Source organism: Dendropsophus ebraccatus, chromosome 2 (assembly GCF_027789765.1).
Source record: "Dendropsophus ebraccatus isolate aDenEbr1 chromosome 2, aDenEbr1.pat, whole genome shotgun sequence".
NCBI classification, from domain to species: Eukaryota; Metazoa; Chordata; class Amphibia; order Anura; family Hylidae; genus Dendropsophus; species Dendropsophus ebraccatus.
The window spans coordinates 147,244,509-147,262,462 of record NC_091455.1 but is presented as its reverse complement, the minus strand read 5'-3'; the positions used below and the strand labels follow the sequence as shown (position 1 = coordinate 147,262,462).

Sequence of the window (17,954 nt, the reverse complement as noted above, 5' to 3'; positions counted from 1 at the left end):
ACACATATGCCATATGCTGTGCCCAGCTTGTGCCCTCAGAGGAAGACATCCCATTAATTTAACAAGGACCCCTGGGGGTTCTTGGGGTGTATGTTCATTCACGACCACCATTTTCCAGACTGATTAAAGTCACATGGGTGAGACTCCCACCAATCCATAGGTAGACATGCATGCCTGTGCCCTTCTTACATAGCAAGCACTGGGGGTGTTATTGATGCCTAGGTGAGCAGAAAGAGGGCACTGGCGGTATGATTGCATGATGCTGCTGTTTCACCAACCTAAAGAGTGGTGGGACCGCTGATTACATTTGAATTTTTCTAAAGTGTGGCATCACTATAAACACAGCAACCACCAGGTACCGTGAAGAGCTTAGTCCATCAGAGGACAAGTCCCAATTAAAAGGTTCTGTAAATCTATAAATATTTTTACAGTTATTTTCTGTTACATAAATGGAAGGAAATATATTTCATACCAAAACATAAACCTTTAATTTACAAACAAGTTACTGAATACAACCATTGTATCAAAATAAAGAATCCATAAACTCCTTCAAGAAGACCATCAGGAAGGTATGGAAAAACTTCTCCACTTCAGCCTTCAACTTTTTCCAGATGAGGAGGCTAACAAAATAAGGTACATAAAGCTGATGTAGCTGGTTGTTCTGCATCACAACCCATTTATACTTCAGGACCTTCTCCTCCAGGTACAAGCTGCGAAGAACAAACAAGGAACACAAGAATATAAAATTCAAGCACATTCTACTATAACATCTACAAGGAGTTCGTATATTCTACCTGTGTTTGCGTGGGTTTCCTAAGAACACCCCACACCCAAATCATACAGATATGTGAATTTGTAATGTGGACAAGCACTGGTTTGGGTGTAAAGCATTGTAAAATTAATGTTAGCTCTATATAAATAACGGAATAATAATATGTCTACATTGTGTAAAGTAGACAAATTTTTACTGTTCGTATAAATTACATGGCAAACATCTATGTAACTATGGAAGTTACGCAAATAGTGCAGCTTACAGGGCTATGCTGTTTACACAACTCTCAGTCATGTTGTTCCCACTATTTTCGGCTTCCTAGATACCTCTAGCCACTGTTTCAGCAACATGAGAACACCCCTTGCAATAAAAAAGTAAGGGGCAGTTTTATTTAAAGTACAGTGGTACCTCGGTTCTCCAACTGCTTGGAACTCAAACTGTATTTTCAAGGAAAGTTTGCTTTGGTTCTCAAACTCTTGCTTGGTTTGTAAACACTTTTCAGGCACCCAGTCTTGAAGTACTTGGTATCTGAACGTTTTTGCGAGCGTGGATGTTGGGTTGTACCTGGTGAGTTTAGCACTGGAGAGGTTTCTCATACAGTACAGTACTGTATAAGACTGCTGGAGTGTAAACAGCACAGTAGTAGTACAGTCAGAGCACCACCATCTCCCATCCTGTACAGTACTGTACAAGATTGCTGGAGTGCATTTACAGTACAGTTGTAATACAGTCAGTGCACCATCTTCCATCCTGTACAGTGCTGGGATTGGGGGGGGCTCTATACAGTAAAAGATGAGTGAGAAGTTAGTGACTACAGTACTAAAATTGCTGGTTTTGTTGAATGTTTCTTGTCTATAGTGTCCTGTACAGTATAGTGCTGTTCTGTAATGTCCTGTACAGTATAGTGCTGTTCTGTACGGCAGTGATTATACTGGGCACTATACAATGTAACATATGGGTACTGTACGTAATTATTGGTGGCTGCTGGAACCAATTAAACACATTTACATTATTTCCTATGGGAAGACACTGCTCGGTTCTCAAACTGCCTTCCGGAACCAATTAAGTTCGAGATCCAAGGTACCACTATAAGTGCAAAATTTATAAAGTAACAAACCCTCTCACTTGATTTAAAAAAAAAAACTTTATCAAACATTAACATGATGTAAATGTATAGCATTTAGGAAGTATATAGCAGGCTTAGAAGCTTAGACAGCTACATAACTGACCGGTTAGATTTGAAGCAGGCACTTGCCATCACCATTTTTTTTATCATGTTTTGAGTGATAAAATTTAACAACAACCTATACCCATTATAAAAAAATGGGTATCCAATTCACCACATCCCAGTTTCACCCAGTCCATGCCTGGTAAGTGCTGGAGGCAGTTAGATGCTGGGTGCTGCATCTGTATGGCCTCTGACTGATGCTTAGAAAGCCTGGGAGGAAAAACTGAGAGCAAACAAAAATAGTTGTAAAGGGGTTGAAATTCATCTTCTAACACAGGGGTGTCAAATTCAAATACACACTGGGCCAAAATTAAAAAATTGGACAAAGTCACGGGCCAACCATGATATTTATAATGAAGATTGCATGCAGCGTTTCTGGCACTGTCAGAGCAGCGTGCAGTGTTCCTGGCACTGTCTATCCTAAAGTAATTTTCCCGACATGAAAGTTACCCATTATATCCCTCAAGCAGTAGGTAATCCTATAATTGTGCCCCATGAAGTAGCCCCCCCCCCCAAATAGTGCCCTACATACTAGCCAGGCCTACCATTAGTAGCCAGCCCTCCCGATAGCTTCCTATAGAGTAACCAGCCCCCAATAGTGTCTTATATAGTAGCCAGCCCTCCCAATAGTGTATTATATAGTAGCTAGCCCTCCCCAACAGTCTCTTATGTAGAAGCCAGTTCTTAAGAATAGTCTATAAAATAGAAGCCAGCCCCTACTGTAGTTGTTCATGACTGCCCCCTTAGCTTGGACTCGCCTCTGGAGCCGCCCGTCGAGGATGCGCGCGATGACTTCACCACATTGCCAGCGTTGGGGCACTACTGAGATACTTCTAGGCCACGGGCTAAAAACTGCCAGCGGTCTAGGAGATTATAATATTGGTGGTCCAAGCAGCTCTATGGACCACCCATATTATAATCTGCTGCAACGTCAGGTGGGCCAAATTTAACACAGCAATGGAAAAGCATAGCGGGACAAAAATAATGGCACCACGGGCCAGATTTGGCCCGCGTGCCAGAGTTTGACAGGGCTGTTCTAACACATGATACAATATCACCCATACCATCCCAACAGTTATTTTGTGGCTTCTATTTTGTGTTTGAAGATGAGTATTTACTGTTACGGTGCCCTCACACATACCGTATCGCAGCGGATTTCACGCTGCGAGTTTATTGCAATGAAATCCGCTGCGATAAGGATTACTATGTAACTTAATGGCAATGTATTTCCGCAGCAGCGTATTATCTGCGTTAATTTGTACCATGCAGATTTTGGGGGGAAATCCGCTGCGATACGGTACGTGTGAAGGCACCCTCATACTGGATTCCATCATTGTTCTGCTGAGCTTCAGTGCTCTTCTGCACCTCGGTGTATACTCAGCCAAACATTTAGGTGAGCTGGATTCCTGTGGTTATCCAAAACATGGATAGTATATTTCCATTATATTATTTCTGTGTAGGTTCCAATCCTTGCTCTGATCTACAAATACAGATTCTAACAGTGGTGTGTGAAAGTAACCTACAAATATGAAAATAATAAGTTTGGTCACTTACCATTGTTATATTGTTTCCATTTAACAGAATTTGATCTAGCTTTGTAATACGCCTTCCTTCAGGAGTAATCTCACTTAAGTTATGAAAAATAAAAAAAACGAAAAAGATTACTACATAAACCAGTACAATTCAAAACATACGGTACTTAATTTTTCTGACTATAAGGGCTCATTTACAAGTTCAGTGATTTAGAGCTGTGATCTGTAAAAAATGGTCCATAATTGCATCCGTAGTGTATTTGCATTAACTAAAATTGTAGAGTGCTTGTTAATAAAGTTGAACTAGCAAAAAAAATAAAATCACGACTAGATTGCCCATTGATGATCCGTGTTTTTTCACAGGCATCACGTATGTGAAATCCAACACGGATCTCAAAGACGTCTACTGGCTATTCTGTATGTCATGGGGGACTGGCAGTGACAGACAATTTCTTTTAAATCCACTTCTGGCTTTCACTCAAAAAACTAAATAAAAAATTGCCACAAAATGTGATGTCTGAAACCCCTCCAATGATCAGGTAGTGTGTGTGTGTGAATGAAGCAGTGCTGTGCACATATGAATGTGGGGTTAAAATAAATAAAATAATATTACCATACTTACAATGATAAACATAACACCAAAAAGCTATTGTAGTTGTAATTTTCCAGAAGATAATGATACACTAAGCTAAACAGAATCTGAAAGGGGATCTATCAGCTGTAATTCACGTTTAGGGTACAAACACACACGGCATATACGCTGCGTATTTACTGCTGCGATACGCAGCAGATACGCAGCAGATTAGATCTAAATAACTGAACACAGTATCAAATCTGCTGCGTATCTGCTGTGTGTGTTTGTACCCTTAAACTGCCCACAATGTTAGATAGCTGTTAGATTAGGGAAACACCTGGTACCTTTCATATACACAGCTGTGATTCCAGAATGTAAAAAAAGCTTTTATTGTATAGTAAGACGAATCAAACAGGCTTTTCTTAGCTCCTGAGGCGCAGCAAGCAGTTACATCAAAGGCTGCATTTACACATCCACAATTTTACAACGCTTACAGACAGTTAATGCCTGTCCTGGATTGTTATCATGCCGATAGCGGGGAAACTGTTTGAATCTCTGCAGCTCTGTCACTACAGTGCCGGGGAGATTCAAACAGTTTCCCTGCTGCCGGCATGATATTGATACTTCTTTATGCCGGGCAGTGAAACAGTCCATATTAGCCTTCACCATCTGTAAGCTCTGCAAAATTTACGGACGTAATGCAGCCTTACTCCCCCCTCCTATACCTGAGCCTGCTTGGGACTCAGCTCCCAGGTGTCAATCAAGCAGGGAGGAGGGATATAGGAGACATTGCAGTCTGCAGCTATTCAGGAGCTTGAAAAAGACTCTTTGTCTTCTTGTACCAGAATAATTAAAACACTTCTCTACATCCTGGAAGCTGCTGGATATATGAAAGGTACCATGTATCTCATTGACCTAACAGCTATCCTACAGTGTCAGTGTCAAAAGAGCTGTCCTCTCAGCTAGTCATAGGCTGCACTAGTTTCCTACCTCTGTCATTGATTGAGTGGGCAGTTCCTGCGGTGATATGACATCACCGGAACTAGGAGAGAGGAGATAGGGTAGGATCGGGCATAGGCTGCGGCAGGGTACGTCCTAGATTCATTCAATGGTGCAGCAATTTATGTGCTAGTTCACCAGACTAAATGAGTAAAACAATTGTACTTACAATTCTGTGACATCTTCTAGCACCATATCTGAACAGTAAGGTCAAGGAAACATGAAAACAGAGACAAAATAAGGAGCAGTACTTAAAGGGGAACTCAACATAAGGAAAATTTGATTTCTATACAAAGTACATTAAAAGTTATATAGATGTGTCTATACAATGTATTACTGTATCTGTATGGTTCTGCCACACTGGTAGCTAATAGAAATCCAGGAAGGGAAAAAAATGGTCTCTGTGCCAATTCACATTGTCTCCTGCTCTACCCCCTTAGGAGACAAATCTTCCATGCCTCTCTCTCACATTGTGTGTGTTTGCTGATGATGCAGACAGGGGGCAGGGCGTGATGTTACAGGAGGCTCCCCCAATCCCCTGAGTGATTCACCATCTCTAACCGGCCAGACTGTAGACTAATGAACAGCTGAGGGGAAAGCAGTGCATACTAGAACCAGTACTGCATTCTGGCACCTTCTCAACCAGGAAGTACAGAAACACAATACAGAACAACCCCCCCAACAAATGGATTTTTGGTAGTTTAAAAACTGGGATAGACAGGTAAGTAATGCTATATGCTTCTGCAGAAGGTTCATTTTTTTAACCTCTACTTGGAGTTCCCCTTTAAAACCTAAGAACTATTTAGTCACATGTGGATTTACTTTCATGCTAGAAATTATACATGAATGAAAATTTTGCAAGGAAATGGGGCATACATTGGCAAACAGTTGCAAAATTTGAAACTCTGTCACTGTATTCCCTATTTGGCTTATGAGCAGGCAGGGCGACAGCAAGTGTACAGAGGAGGTTGCCTGCTCCTGTGCCTCTAGAACTATCATGGTGAAAATCTGCACAAACTCAGATCTGGTGTAGATTTCAGAGAGTAAAAATACCAATGCCTCAGGCACAAAGGCAGAGGGGAAAAAGAAGGCCCCCCTTTTAGGACCTGACTTTTATTGTGCCCATATACAACACCACTGTTTGTAGATTTTTCCCTATAAATGAAAGTTGTAGCACTAGAGTGAATACAGAAAAGCATTTAATACCAGAGGTTGTTTCTTTCCTGTCTGTGACAACTGAATTCAGTTTGGCTAAAGTCTTGTGCACAACATATAGGACATCACTGTAGCACTTCTACCAAAGTCTCTGGAGCAGCAGCAGTGTGGGACCCCAATAGATAGACAGGCAGAAATTACCTCTAATCTACATAAAGCTGGGTGGTGGGTTACCTTGAGAAGGGACTATGTACCCAGCTATAATAAGAAATGTGGAGTCTCTTTACCACAGAACATCTCAAAGGGGTTGTCATTTTTAAAGCAACTCTGTACTCACAATCTGCCCCCCCCCAAACCACTTGTACCTTCGGATAGCTGCTGTTAATCAAAGATCTGTCCTGGGGTCCGTTCGGCAGGGGATGCAGTTATTGTCCTAAAAACAACTTTTAAACTGGCAGCCCTATGCCCAACAGCCAGGGCTTAGAATGTCTATGTATTAGGCTGGCACAACCTCTCTGTCCCTCCTCATCATTAGGAATGCTCAAGGCAGATTTTCTCCTATTCACCAGCTGTAAGCTGTGTGAATACTGAACATGGACTGGATCGTTAAGGCACCTGTGCAATGTTCAGACAGGAGAAAATGTTCCAGTGGCATTCCTAATGATGAAGAGGGTGGGGAGGAGGGACGGAGGGGTGGTGCAAAGTTAGGGCACAGATACTCCCGTTGGGCACAATGCTGCAAGTTTAAAAGTTGCCTTTTAGGACAATAACTGCATCACCTGCCAAACGGACCCCAGGACAGATCTTGGATTAAAAGCAGCTATCCGAAAGAACAAGTGGTTTGGGGGGTCATATTGTGGGTACAGAGTCGCTTTAAATAGATGCTGGCACGACAACCAGCTGTGGGGACAGCTTCTGTATCCCTCTGGGATCGGCTGCTATTACTAAGAGAAGTCTAGATTTACTGCATTGTAGTACTGTGTAAACTGTGTTCCCAAACCTGTGGCAAAACTACAGCTTCAAGCATACTCCCACAGCTTTTGCCAGTCAGGTCATGCTGTAAATTGTAGTTTTGCAATAGCTGAAGAGCCAGGTTGTGAAACACTGATGTAATGCATGGAAAGCTACATCTGCTCTGAGGGTACACTCACACTACGAAATACTGGCGGAAATTTCAAGAGCAGGCCAAGCAGCAGACTCTGCTCAAAGTTCCACCTGTCCCATTGACTCAATGTTATATCTCGAGTGCAATCTGCCCAAAGATTGACATGTCAATGTGGCAGGCAGAACTTACCCTTACAGAGAGGCTTTCCATTCTAGTCCACAGGAGGAGGACCCCCTACACCCTATAAATTACAGCTGGCAAACTATGGTCCTCCACTTGTTGAAAAACTACAATTCCCATTATGGCTGGATAACTAAAGCTTTGACTGAACAGGCATGATGGAAATTGTATGTTTTGCAATAGTTGGAAGGCTGCAGTATAAATCATACAATGAGATGGCCTGTACACACTCTAAGCAGCGAGGAGACACCAGGTGCTGCAGTGCAAACAAGGTTTTCTTTTTTAGATGTGGCTTATATGGTGGTGTGTAGACGGGATGAGCCCCACACTGACAGCCCTGCACAAGGATTTAATTTTAAAAAAAGCCATGAATATACTTTATGTGTAGTGTCCTTTAGGGTTGGCTTTACCCTATATTGTTCATTGTCAACAGTAATGACTCAAGGCGACAGGTTTTCTTTTCCACATGCAATTGTTGCAATATATTCTTAATCTCTGGTCGGTCACCTGGCATCCAATTGGCAGCTTGAGAGCTGCCGCAGGTTACCCGGCAACCGAGTGACCGCCCTGCACTTTGGGCTGTCTTACTGCACTAATTAGTAAGAGAAACAATGCTATCCATTGTTTTATAAGAAACTGAGAAGATGTCGCAGGCATTTGGGAAACAAAATCTGTGTCCTTGAATCATAACTGGTGACAGAAAAACCCTGCACAGGGATCAGTATATAGAGGTGTCCCCATGTACATACACATCAGCTAATGGCCACCAGACTGACAGCCCTTAGGACTCATCATCCCCTCATAGGCTATATTCTCCTGCTGACAGACACATCCTAGTAATTGCCTCTGCTCACCAACATACAGTCCCTAAAGCTCATCATCCCCCACCTCCTAGTAATGGCCTCTCCTCATTATCATACAGCCCCTGCAGCTCATCATCCCCCACCTCCTAGTAATAGCCTCTCCTTATTATCATACAGCCCATCATCCCCCACCTTCTAGTAATAGCCTCTCCTTATTATTATACAGCCCCTACAGCTCAACATCCCCCACCTCCTAGTAATAGCCTCTCCTTATTATCATCCCCCACCTCCTAGTAATAGCCTCTCCTTATTATCATCCCCCACCTCCTAGTAATAGCCTCTCCTTATTATCATCCCCCACCTCCTAGTAATAGCCTCTCCTTATCATCATACAGCCCCTACAGCTCATCATCCCCGGCATCCTAGTAATGGCCCCTCCTTATCATACAGCCCCTACAGCTCATCATCCCCCACCTCCTAGTAATAGCCTCTCCTTATTATCATACAGCCCCTACAGCTCATCATCCCCCACCTCCTAGTAATAGCCTCTCCTTATTATCATACAGCCCCTACAGCTCATCATCCCCCACCTCCTAGTAATGGCCTCTCCTCATTATCATACAGCCCCTACAGCTCATCATCCCCCACCTCCTAGTAATGGCCCCTCCTCATCATACAGCTCATCATCCCCCACCTCCTAGTAATGGCCTCTCCTTATTATCATACAGCTCATCATCCCCCACCTCCTAGTAATAGCCTCTCCTTATTATCATACAGCCCCTACAGCTCATCATCCCCCACCTCCTAGTAATAGCCTCTCCTTATTATCATACAGCCCCTACAGCTCATCATCCCCCACCTCCTAGTAATAGCCACTCCTCACCAACATACAGCCCCTACAGCTCATCATCCCCCACCTCCTAGTAATGGCCTCTCCTCATTATCATACAGCCCCTACAGCTCATCATCCCCCACCTCCTAGTAATAGCCACTCCTCACCAACATACAGCCCCTACAGCTCATCATCCCCCACCTCCTAGTAATAGCCACTCCTCATTATCATACAGCCCCTACAGCTCATCATCCCCGGCATGCACAGTCTGGCCTCACTATGAAGGATACTGACAAAGTCATCGAAGCCCAGCAGGGTGCCCACTATCTCCTTATCGCTCTTCATGACTATGTGTATACGGGATCCTATACACTTATCCACCAGCTCTGTGAAAACACAAACAATGATCAGAAATCAATGTATTAGGCGTCTATTGACGAACTACAACCCCCAGCATAATCCGCCAACAGGTGATCTTTCACACATACCAAGCGGAAGGAGCTGTGAGGGGTTGGTGGTGACATTAGCCGCCATCTTAGCTGGCGCTCTTCTCCACGCTCAGACACTCGTGTTTTCGTAATTGTCCGCGTTCACAACAGTTTGTATAATCAAGCGCCGAGCTACTGAGGGGCGCAGGCGCAGAACGCAGAGGAGACTCGGCTAATCAATTGGTAACGGCTAAATTCCATGCACCGGAAGGACCTGTGTGAAGACGTCATGCTCATGTGACCAGCCTGTGGGGGGGAGCTATGCTCAATTGTGTGCCCGGGCTTTCCTAGCAGCATAGAGGAGCGATGCGACTGCTGTAATGTGATAGGGGTGAGGGATAGGGGCTGTGGCTGCTGTAATGTGATGTTCTGCAGGGATAGGGGCTGTGACTGCTGTAATGTGATGTTCTGCTGGGATAGGGGCTGTGACTGCTGTAATGTGATGTTCTGCAGGGATAGGGGCTGTGGCTGCTGTAATGTGATGTTCTGCAGGGATAGGGGCTGTGACTGCTGTAATGTGATGTTCTGCTGGGATAGGGGCTGTGACTGCTGTAATGTGATGTTCTGCAGGGATAGGGGCTGTGGCTTCTGTAATGTGATGTTCTGCAGGGATAGGGGCTGTGACTGCTGTAATGTGATGTTCTGCACGGATAGGGGCTGTGACTGCTGTAATGTGATGTTCTGCAGGGATAAGGGCTGTGACTGCTGTAATGTGATGTTCTGCACGGATAGGGGCTGTGACTGCTGTAATGTGATGTTCTGCAGGGATAGGGGCTGTGGCTGCTGTAATGTGATGTTCTGCAGGGATAGGGGCTGTGGCTGCTGTAATGTGATGTTCTGCAGGGATAGGGGCTGTGGCTGCTGTAATGTGATGTTCTGCAGGGATAGGGGCTGTGGCTGCTGTAATGTGATGTTCTGCTGGGATAGGGGCTGTGACTGCTGTAATGTGATGTTCTGCAGGGATAAGGGCTGTAATGTGATGTTCTGCAGGGGCTGGGGCTGTACTGTGATATGTTAAGCTAAAGCTAGTTTCTTTACAGATATTTTTTTTTATTCTTTTAGCCTTAGCTTTTTCTTACAGAATACTTTAATAAAGTGCCCTAAGGGGAATGCAGCTACAAAAGCCAAAAAAGTGGGCATCAAAGTGGGAACAAAAAATTGTCATTTGAAAACAAATTATTTTGATGTCCATTTTTATGCCAACCACTGAAGATTTTATGCCAACCACTGGGGATGTTTGGCCTGTGCAGCTGCATTCCCCTTAGGGCACTGTATTAAAGGGGTTATCCAGTGCTACAAAAACAAGGCCACTTTCTTTCAGAGACAACACGACTCTTGTCCCCAGTTCAGGTGCGGTTTGCAATTAAGCTCCATTCACTTCAATGGAACTGAGCAGCAAGCTGGAGACAAGAGTGCTGCTGTCTTTGGAAGAAAGTGGCCATGTTTTTGTAACCCCTTTAAAGGGGAAGTTATAATTAGTGAACATTTTCTGTAAGAAAATGGCTAAAATATGAAAAAAAAAAAATCTTGTGGATAAAAAACTAAGGCTCGGTTCACACTGCGTTTTTGCAATCCGTTTTTCGCAAAAAACGGATTGCAAAATACGGGTGTATTTGTGTGCATCCGTTTTCATCCTTTTTTCCTTTGACTGAAATAAAAGACGTCCACTCACCTCCCCGGTTCCAGCGGCGGGTCACTCATTGCGGCGCTCCTTTTCCCGGCCGCTTCCTGGTGACTGACGCCGCCCGAGACGCTACGTCTCAGGGCCGCTCAGCCACTCAGTAAAGGAGGCGGAATCCGTTTGAAGTCCGCTCGGATCCTGCCTCCTTCACTGAGTGGCTGAGCGGACCTGAGACGTAGCGTCTCGGGCGGCGTCAGACACCAGGAAGCGGCCGGGGACCAGAGCGCCGCGATGAGTGACCCACCACTGGAACCAGGGAGGTGAGTGGACGTCTTTTATTTCAGCCACCTCCTCCCCAGGCCCCCATGCTGGAGCACTCCTTTAAGTCAACATCAATTAAATCAATGATGACCTAATCGATGACATCACTGATGACATTGGCGATCTGTTGACATCATCAATGGCATAACTAATAACCACCTGAAAAAAAAGAAAAAAATGTTAAAGTTGCAGCCCACTTGTTCAGCCTAGGAGAGGCCATTGCCAGTGTGAAAATGCTAGAGTAGGGACCATGTCTCTGAGGACGCCTTAATGTGGTGACATGGTACACTCTGATCAAATAGTTTGCTAAGAGCCTCATTTTTCAATATCTGCAAAGCAGGTGTTTATCGGGTGGACACTGGGGGAAGTATATATGGTAAGAGCTTGCCCCTTTGGGTTGCTGTTGCACTTTTTGTATTTTTGATAACGCCACCTATTATCAATCTAATGACATAAACTACGTCATTGAGCTGATGACATTGATCTGATGACATCGCTGTTGATTTCGATGACATCGGTTTGATGACTTCATCAATGACATAATGTCATCATCAATCCTATGACTTTATTGATCTGATGACATCATCAATGAGATCACTGATGCTAATAACATCATCATCGATCAGGTGACGATCAAGTCATCGATGATGTCATCAGATCGATGATTACATTATGTCTTCAATGATCTCAAACTAATGATCTAATCAAATCAATTATGTCTTCAGATCAGTGATGTCACTGGCCATTAGATTGATGATCTCATCAGTGATGTCATTGATTGTCATCAAATCGATGATTTCATGAGATCAGTGATATCATTAATTATGTCATGAGGTCAAAGATGTCATTAGTGATGTCCATGATGTCATCCCATCAATGATTATACCATCGAATCAATAATGTACTCATCGATTATGTCAGACGATCAATCATGTAAAAAGTGATGAAATTGATGTGGTCATCAAATCAATGAGGTCAGCAGTGATGCCATCGAATAAATGATAATAATCGATGATGTCTTTAGATTGATGATGACGATATATCTATGTCATCAATTATTTCATATCGATCTGTTGACCTCATCAATTATATCACTATGTCATAGATGACATCACTGATGACATCATTGGTTTCATGAGATTATTGATAACATCACTAATAACAGTGATGAAGTAATTGATCTGATGAGATTGATTATTTGACTCATCTGATCAATCTGATGACATCATTGATCTGATCTAAGAACAATAGAGCAGGCACCACATTAGATAACCGAGTGCAGCTTGTGCATATAAACAACAGCGCCCCAAGAAGTAACAGCATATGCACACAAAGGGGCTGCACATCCAAAATAGCTACATTAAACAATTGAATTAAAAGGAAAGTATAAGGCCCCCTTCACACGTCCGTGTCAGTTTTTACTGTCAGGAAATCCTGATCAGGAGACCTTAAATGTCATCAGGATAGTATCAGGATTTCCTGACAGTAATCCGTTTTTACCTTCAGGAAACCATCAGGAAAAACCTTCAGGATTTCCTGATGGAAGAAGTAAAAATAGGACATGATGGGAGATGTAGTTCTGCAAACTGGATGTCCACAGCTTGCGGAAGTACAACTCCCATCATGCCCGTCTGACAGGTCATGATGGGAGTTGTACTTTTGCAGCCTGTGGCCATCCAGGTTGCAGAAGTACAACTCCCATCATGACCTGTCAGCAGGGCATGATGGGGGTTATACTTCTGCAAGCTGTGACCATCCAGTTTGCAGAACTACATCTCCCATCATGACCTGTCAGATGGGCATGATGGGAGTTGTACTTCTGCAGCCTGTGGCCATCTAGGTTGCAGAAGTATAACCCCCAACATGCCCTGCTGACAGGACATGGTGGGAGTTTTACGTCTTTGGGGGGGAGGAGAGCGAGAGCAGTGATCTCACCTGTCCTGGTCTTCTGCTGGGCTGCTGGGTGAGCTATCGGGCGAGCGAGCAGGCGGGCGGCCGAGATTCGGGGGCCGCCGATGCTGGCGGTTGGGGGCGGTCCGGGGGGGGGGGGGGGTCGGGGTGTCGTCAACCTGAAGTCCGGGGGGTGGTGTCCGTCGGTTGCCGCCAAGCGAGGGGGCCGGGCGGGGGCCGCCAACCTGAGGGCAGGTGCGGCGGCAGCAGCAGGACCCAGTGCACTCCAGGACGCGCGGCACCAGGGAGCAGGAGGACGGAAGAGTCGGGTGCAGGGTGAGTTGTGGGGGAGAGGGGTATAGGTGGTGGGGGGTGAGAAGGCAATCCGGAATCACGGCCACTTTCCTGATGTACATCAGGAAAGTGCCCGTGATTCCGGCGCTCCCATAGACTTCTATGGGGGCGTCCGGGCCGGAATTCCGGACAAAAATAGGACATGTCCTATTTTTTCCGGATCATTTTTCCGGAACGGACACCCTTCCGGAGAAATCCGGAAGGGTGTCCGTGCCTAATTAAAGTGTATGGGTCCGGAAAACCGTCCGGATTTCCTGATAGGAAATCCGGGTGGTTTTTCCGGACGTGTGAAGGGGGCCTAAGAGACAAGCCTCCTCACATGACCATTAGTCAATGTTAAAAACACTTAAAGTATCATACACCCGAGTTCCTTCATGCTATAAATCCGACACTATCAAATGTCTGCTGGAGATGCCAGGGGGATGTGGGCTCCCTTCAGCACATTTACTGGTCTTGCCCCCTAATTGCCTCTTACTGGGACATGGTGAAGGATCTGATCAAAGAGGTTGTAGGTATTGAGATCACGCCGGACCCAGTTTTCTATCTCTTTAACGTACCGTCTGTGAAATTGGGGCGCAAGACCATGAAATTGCTTCTCCACATCCTTACAGCCGCACGATGCCTCATAGCCAGGTTTTGGAAGCGGACGGTTCCCCCCACACGAAATGACTTATATGCTCGTATCCTGGATGTGAGGAATATGGAGCAGTTAACAGCTATGCTTAATAATAGACAAGATCATCTTAAGCAGGTCTGGAAACTGTGGGATGTGTTCTGGGCCGAACAGGAGTCCACAAGGACCAGGCCGCACCGTACTACTTGCCCCTCGGGTGACAGGAGTCCCTCTCTGTAACCTTTCCACTGTGTGTGTTTTTTCTTTTGTCTTGTCTACCTCCTCCCTTTCCCACTGAGTCTTTCAGATTTAAGGTTGCCTTTTTATGTGGCCCTCCCTTGGGCTTGGTATTTCTATCTCTTTTTCTTTTTATTCTATATTTTTTCTTTTTTGAGTTGTGGGCATAGTCCATACCTACATATGTTCCTGAGTGTGGGCTCTGACTGATTTTTTGTATTGAGCTGTGTAAGCTTTTATATATCTTATCGGTTGTTACACACGTTGTATGACATGTTAACTGTTGTTTCAAAATGGAAAAAAAAAAAAAAAACTTTCAATAAATATACAATTTAAAAAAAAAAAAAAAACACTTAAAATTCTACTCCCTGTATCCTACTTGCATCCAAGTCAGGATGCCCTACATAACACTGACCCCTTGCACAACATGGATTACTCAAAAATAAAATCTGTACAGAAATGAGAAATATAATATGAGGTAACTATACAAAAAGAAGAAAGGTAAAGGCAATATGTGTGAATAAGTGTCAGTAGGGTCAGGTGAGGTGCTTTCACACATGGTGCCTTTACTGTTTTTGTATATTTTCTGCTCCTTTTAATTCAATTAAAGTTATTTTAAATGTGCAGCCCCTTTGTGTGCATATGCTGTTTCTTTTCTTGGAGCATCATGGATCTAATGACAACATCAATAACATAAGTGATGGTATCAACAATTACATCACTGATAACATCATTGGTTTGATGAGATTATCGATCTTATGACATAACTGACGACATCACTGATGACATCATCAATCTCATTACATCACTGATGGAAACACTGTTGACATCATTGATCTGATAACATCACTTATGACATCACTCTGATGGCATTACCTATTACATCATTAATGACATCACCAATGCTGATGACATCATGAATGTGATGACCATATTGATTACATCACTGATTAAATAATTTATCTGATGACATCAATGTCTTCATCAATCTTGACATAATTAACGACAACACCGATGAAATCATCAGTTTCATGACATCAGTTACATCACTGATGCTAAAGACATCAATGACTGCGTCGATCTGATGACATCATGGACAACATCACTGATGATATCACTGATCTCATGGCATCATCAATAATATCACTGATGACATTGTCGGTCTGATGATATCATTAACAACATCTGATGACATCAACCTGATGACATGATCAATGATATTGATTACATCATCGATCTGTTGACATCAATTACATTACCAAAGCTAATGACATCGACAACATCACTGATCTCATGACAGCATCAGTGACATGACTGATGACATTGTCAATCAGATAAAATCAACATAATCGGTTTGCTGAGATGATCGAAGACATGACTGATGACATTATCATTCTAATAATATCGATGACAGTGATGAAGTCATCTTCGATCTGCTGACGACATTGATTACATCATCGATCTGATGACATCAACATCACCGATGACATCATTGGTCTGATGACATATTCATTGACATCACCGATGACATAATCAATCTGATGACATCATCGGTTTGATCAGATCATCGATGACATAGATATTATCAATATGATGAGAATATCAATGACATCAGTGATAAAGTCATCATCAATCTGATAACATTGATTATATGACTGCTTACATCATTGATCTGATGACATCGACAACATCACTGATTACATCAACGATCTGATGACATCATCGATTTGACAACATCATCAATTACATCGATAATCTTGATCTGATGACGAAGAAGAATGCACTCCGGGATTTAGAGCGGTCATATTATCACTAAACCAAGACCAATAAAACCAGTATATAAGAAACAAATATCACAACACCTTCACCACCACCATTACCCTCACCATACCATTACTAAAAAACATCCAGTGTACAAAAAACAGTATCATCCAGCTATACACAGGTTCTGCACACACTGCAGTTACATCTAGTGACTCACAGAGGACGTCTTCTCTGTCATTTTTCTCCATCTGGCCCATGAAGACTTTACCTGAACAAAACTTGACCCCGCAGAATCTGCCAGACATTTTAGGCTTCTCACTCATACAGTATAGGTGTCCTCCATGCCCCCATATAATAGTCCCCTCTGTGACCCATATAATAGAAAGCCCCCCTCTGTGCATCTATTTAGTAGTTAGGTGCCTCTCAGTGCCCTCATATAGTGGTTAGGTGCCCCACTGTGCATCCAAATAGTAGTTAGGTGCCCTTTTGAGCATCCATATAGTAGTTAGGCACCCCTCTGTGACCCTATAAAATAATCAGGTGCTTCTGTTTCCCTATGTAGTAGTCTGCCCTTTTGTGCATCCATATAGTAGTTATGCATCTCTGAAACCACCCCTCCCCCATGCATCCCCATGTAATTCTTCCTAGTAGTTCCCCCAATAAATAGTATCCCCCATGTAGCAGGCTTGTAGTTAATTCCCCTGCTAGCCCCCCAATAGGTAGTATCCCCCATGTAGCTGGCATCCTCTTAGTCTAATCCCTCATTTAGTTGATATCCCCAGTAGGTAATCACATTGCTGCCCTACCCCCATTACAGCCCTCCTAATAGGTAGCCATTGCAAAAAGTAGTATCCTCTTAAAGGAAAGTAGCATCCTCTTAAAGGGAACCTGTCACCCCCTGTGCCGGGGTAAAGGCCGCTTGACCTCCCGCTAGATCCCCGGAACTGCTAATAAATATCTCTGCAGCCTATGGTACGAGACCGCTCTGTAGCTAAAAAGCACAGAGGATGCCGGGAACATCTGGCAGAGCTGTCACACTCCGACACTTTGCACAAGAGTCGGCGTGTGACAGTTTATGAGAATTGCTATAGCACCCCACAGAGGCAATAAAAATAATACCATATCTACAATTATGCGTTGGCACTTAAGGCCATTGCATTACTGTAAAGTCATTTTACCGGTGATGGGTTCTCTTTAAGCAATAATTATTTTGCATATGGTGGAAAAGCATATTGCCAATGCTACGGTAGAGCGATGGGCACGAAAGTCTATTTATGAGATCATTTGAAAAGGAGTATATACATCATTCCCCCTTGGACATCACATATTATTTGTTACCAACACTTTATGGGTATGCTCACACACTGTATTATTTTTTAAAGAACAGCTGCTTTTTGGAATGAAAACAGTGGCCGTTCTTTTCAGCATGGACGGCGTTGAATTAGAAAACAATACAATGCCATCCGTTACGTGCGCATTATGTACT

General features: G+C 43.7%; 1 protein-coding gene across 1 annotated transcript; it reads right to left on the bottom strand.

Annotated features, from left to right (window-relative positions):
- Positions 1-464: 464 nt before the first annotated feature.
- Positions 465-9,901, bottom strand: LSM5 (LSM5 homolog, U6 small nuclear RNA and mRNA degradation associated). The gene is made up of 5 exons (XM_069960359.1): positions 9,669-9,901; positions 9,471-9,566; positions 5,275-5,302; positions 3,555-3,627; positions 465-710 (listed from the first exon to the last, which is right to left on the bottom strand). The coding sequence occupies exons 1-5, from the start codon at positions 9,712-9,714 to the stop codon at positions 678-680; spliced, it is 276 nt and encodes a 91-aa protein (XP_069816460.1). The 5' UTR covers positions 9,715-9,901; the 3' UTR covers positions 465-677.
- Between the last annotated feature and the right edge of the window lie 8,053 nt (positions 9,902-17,954).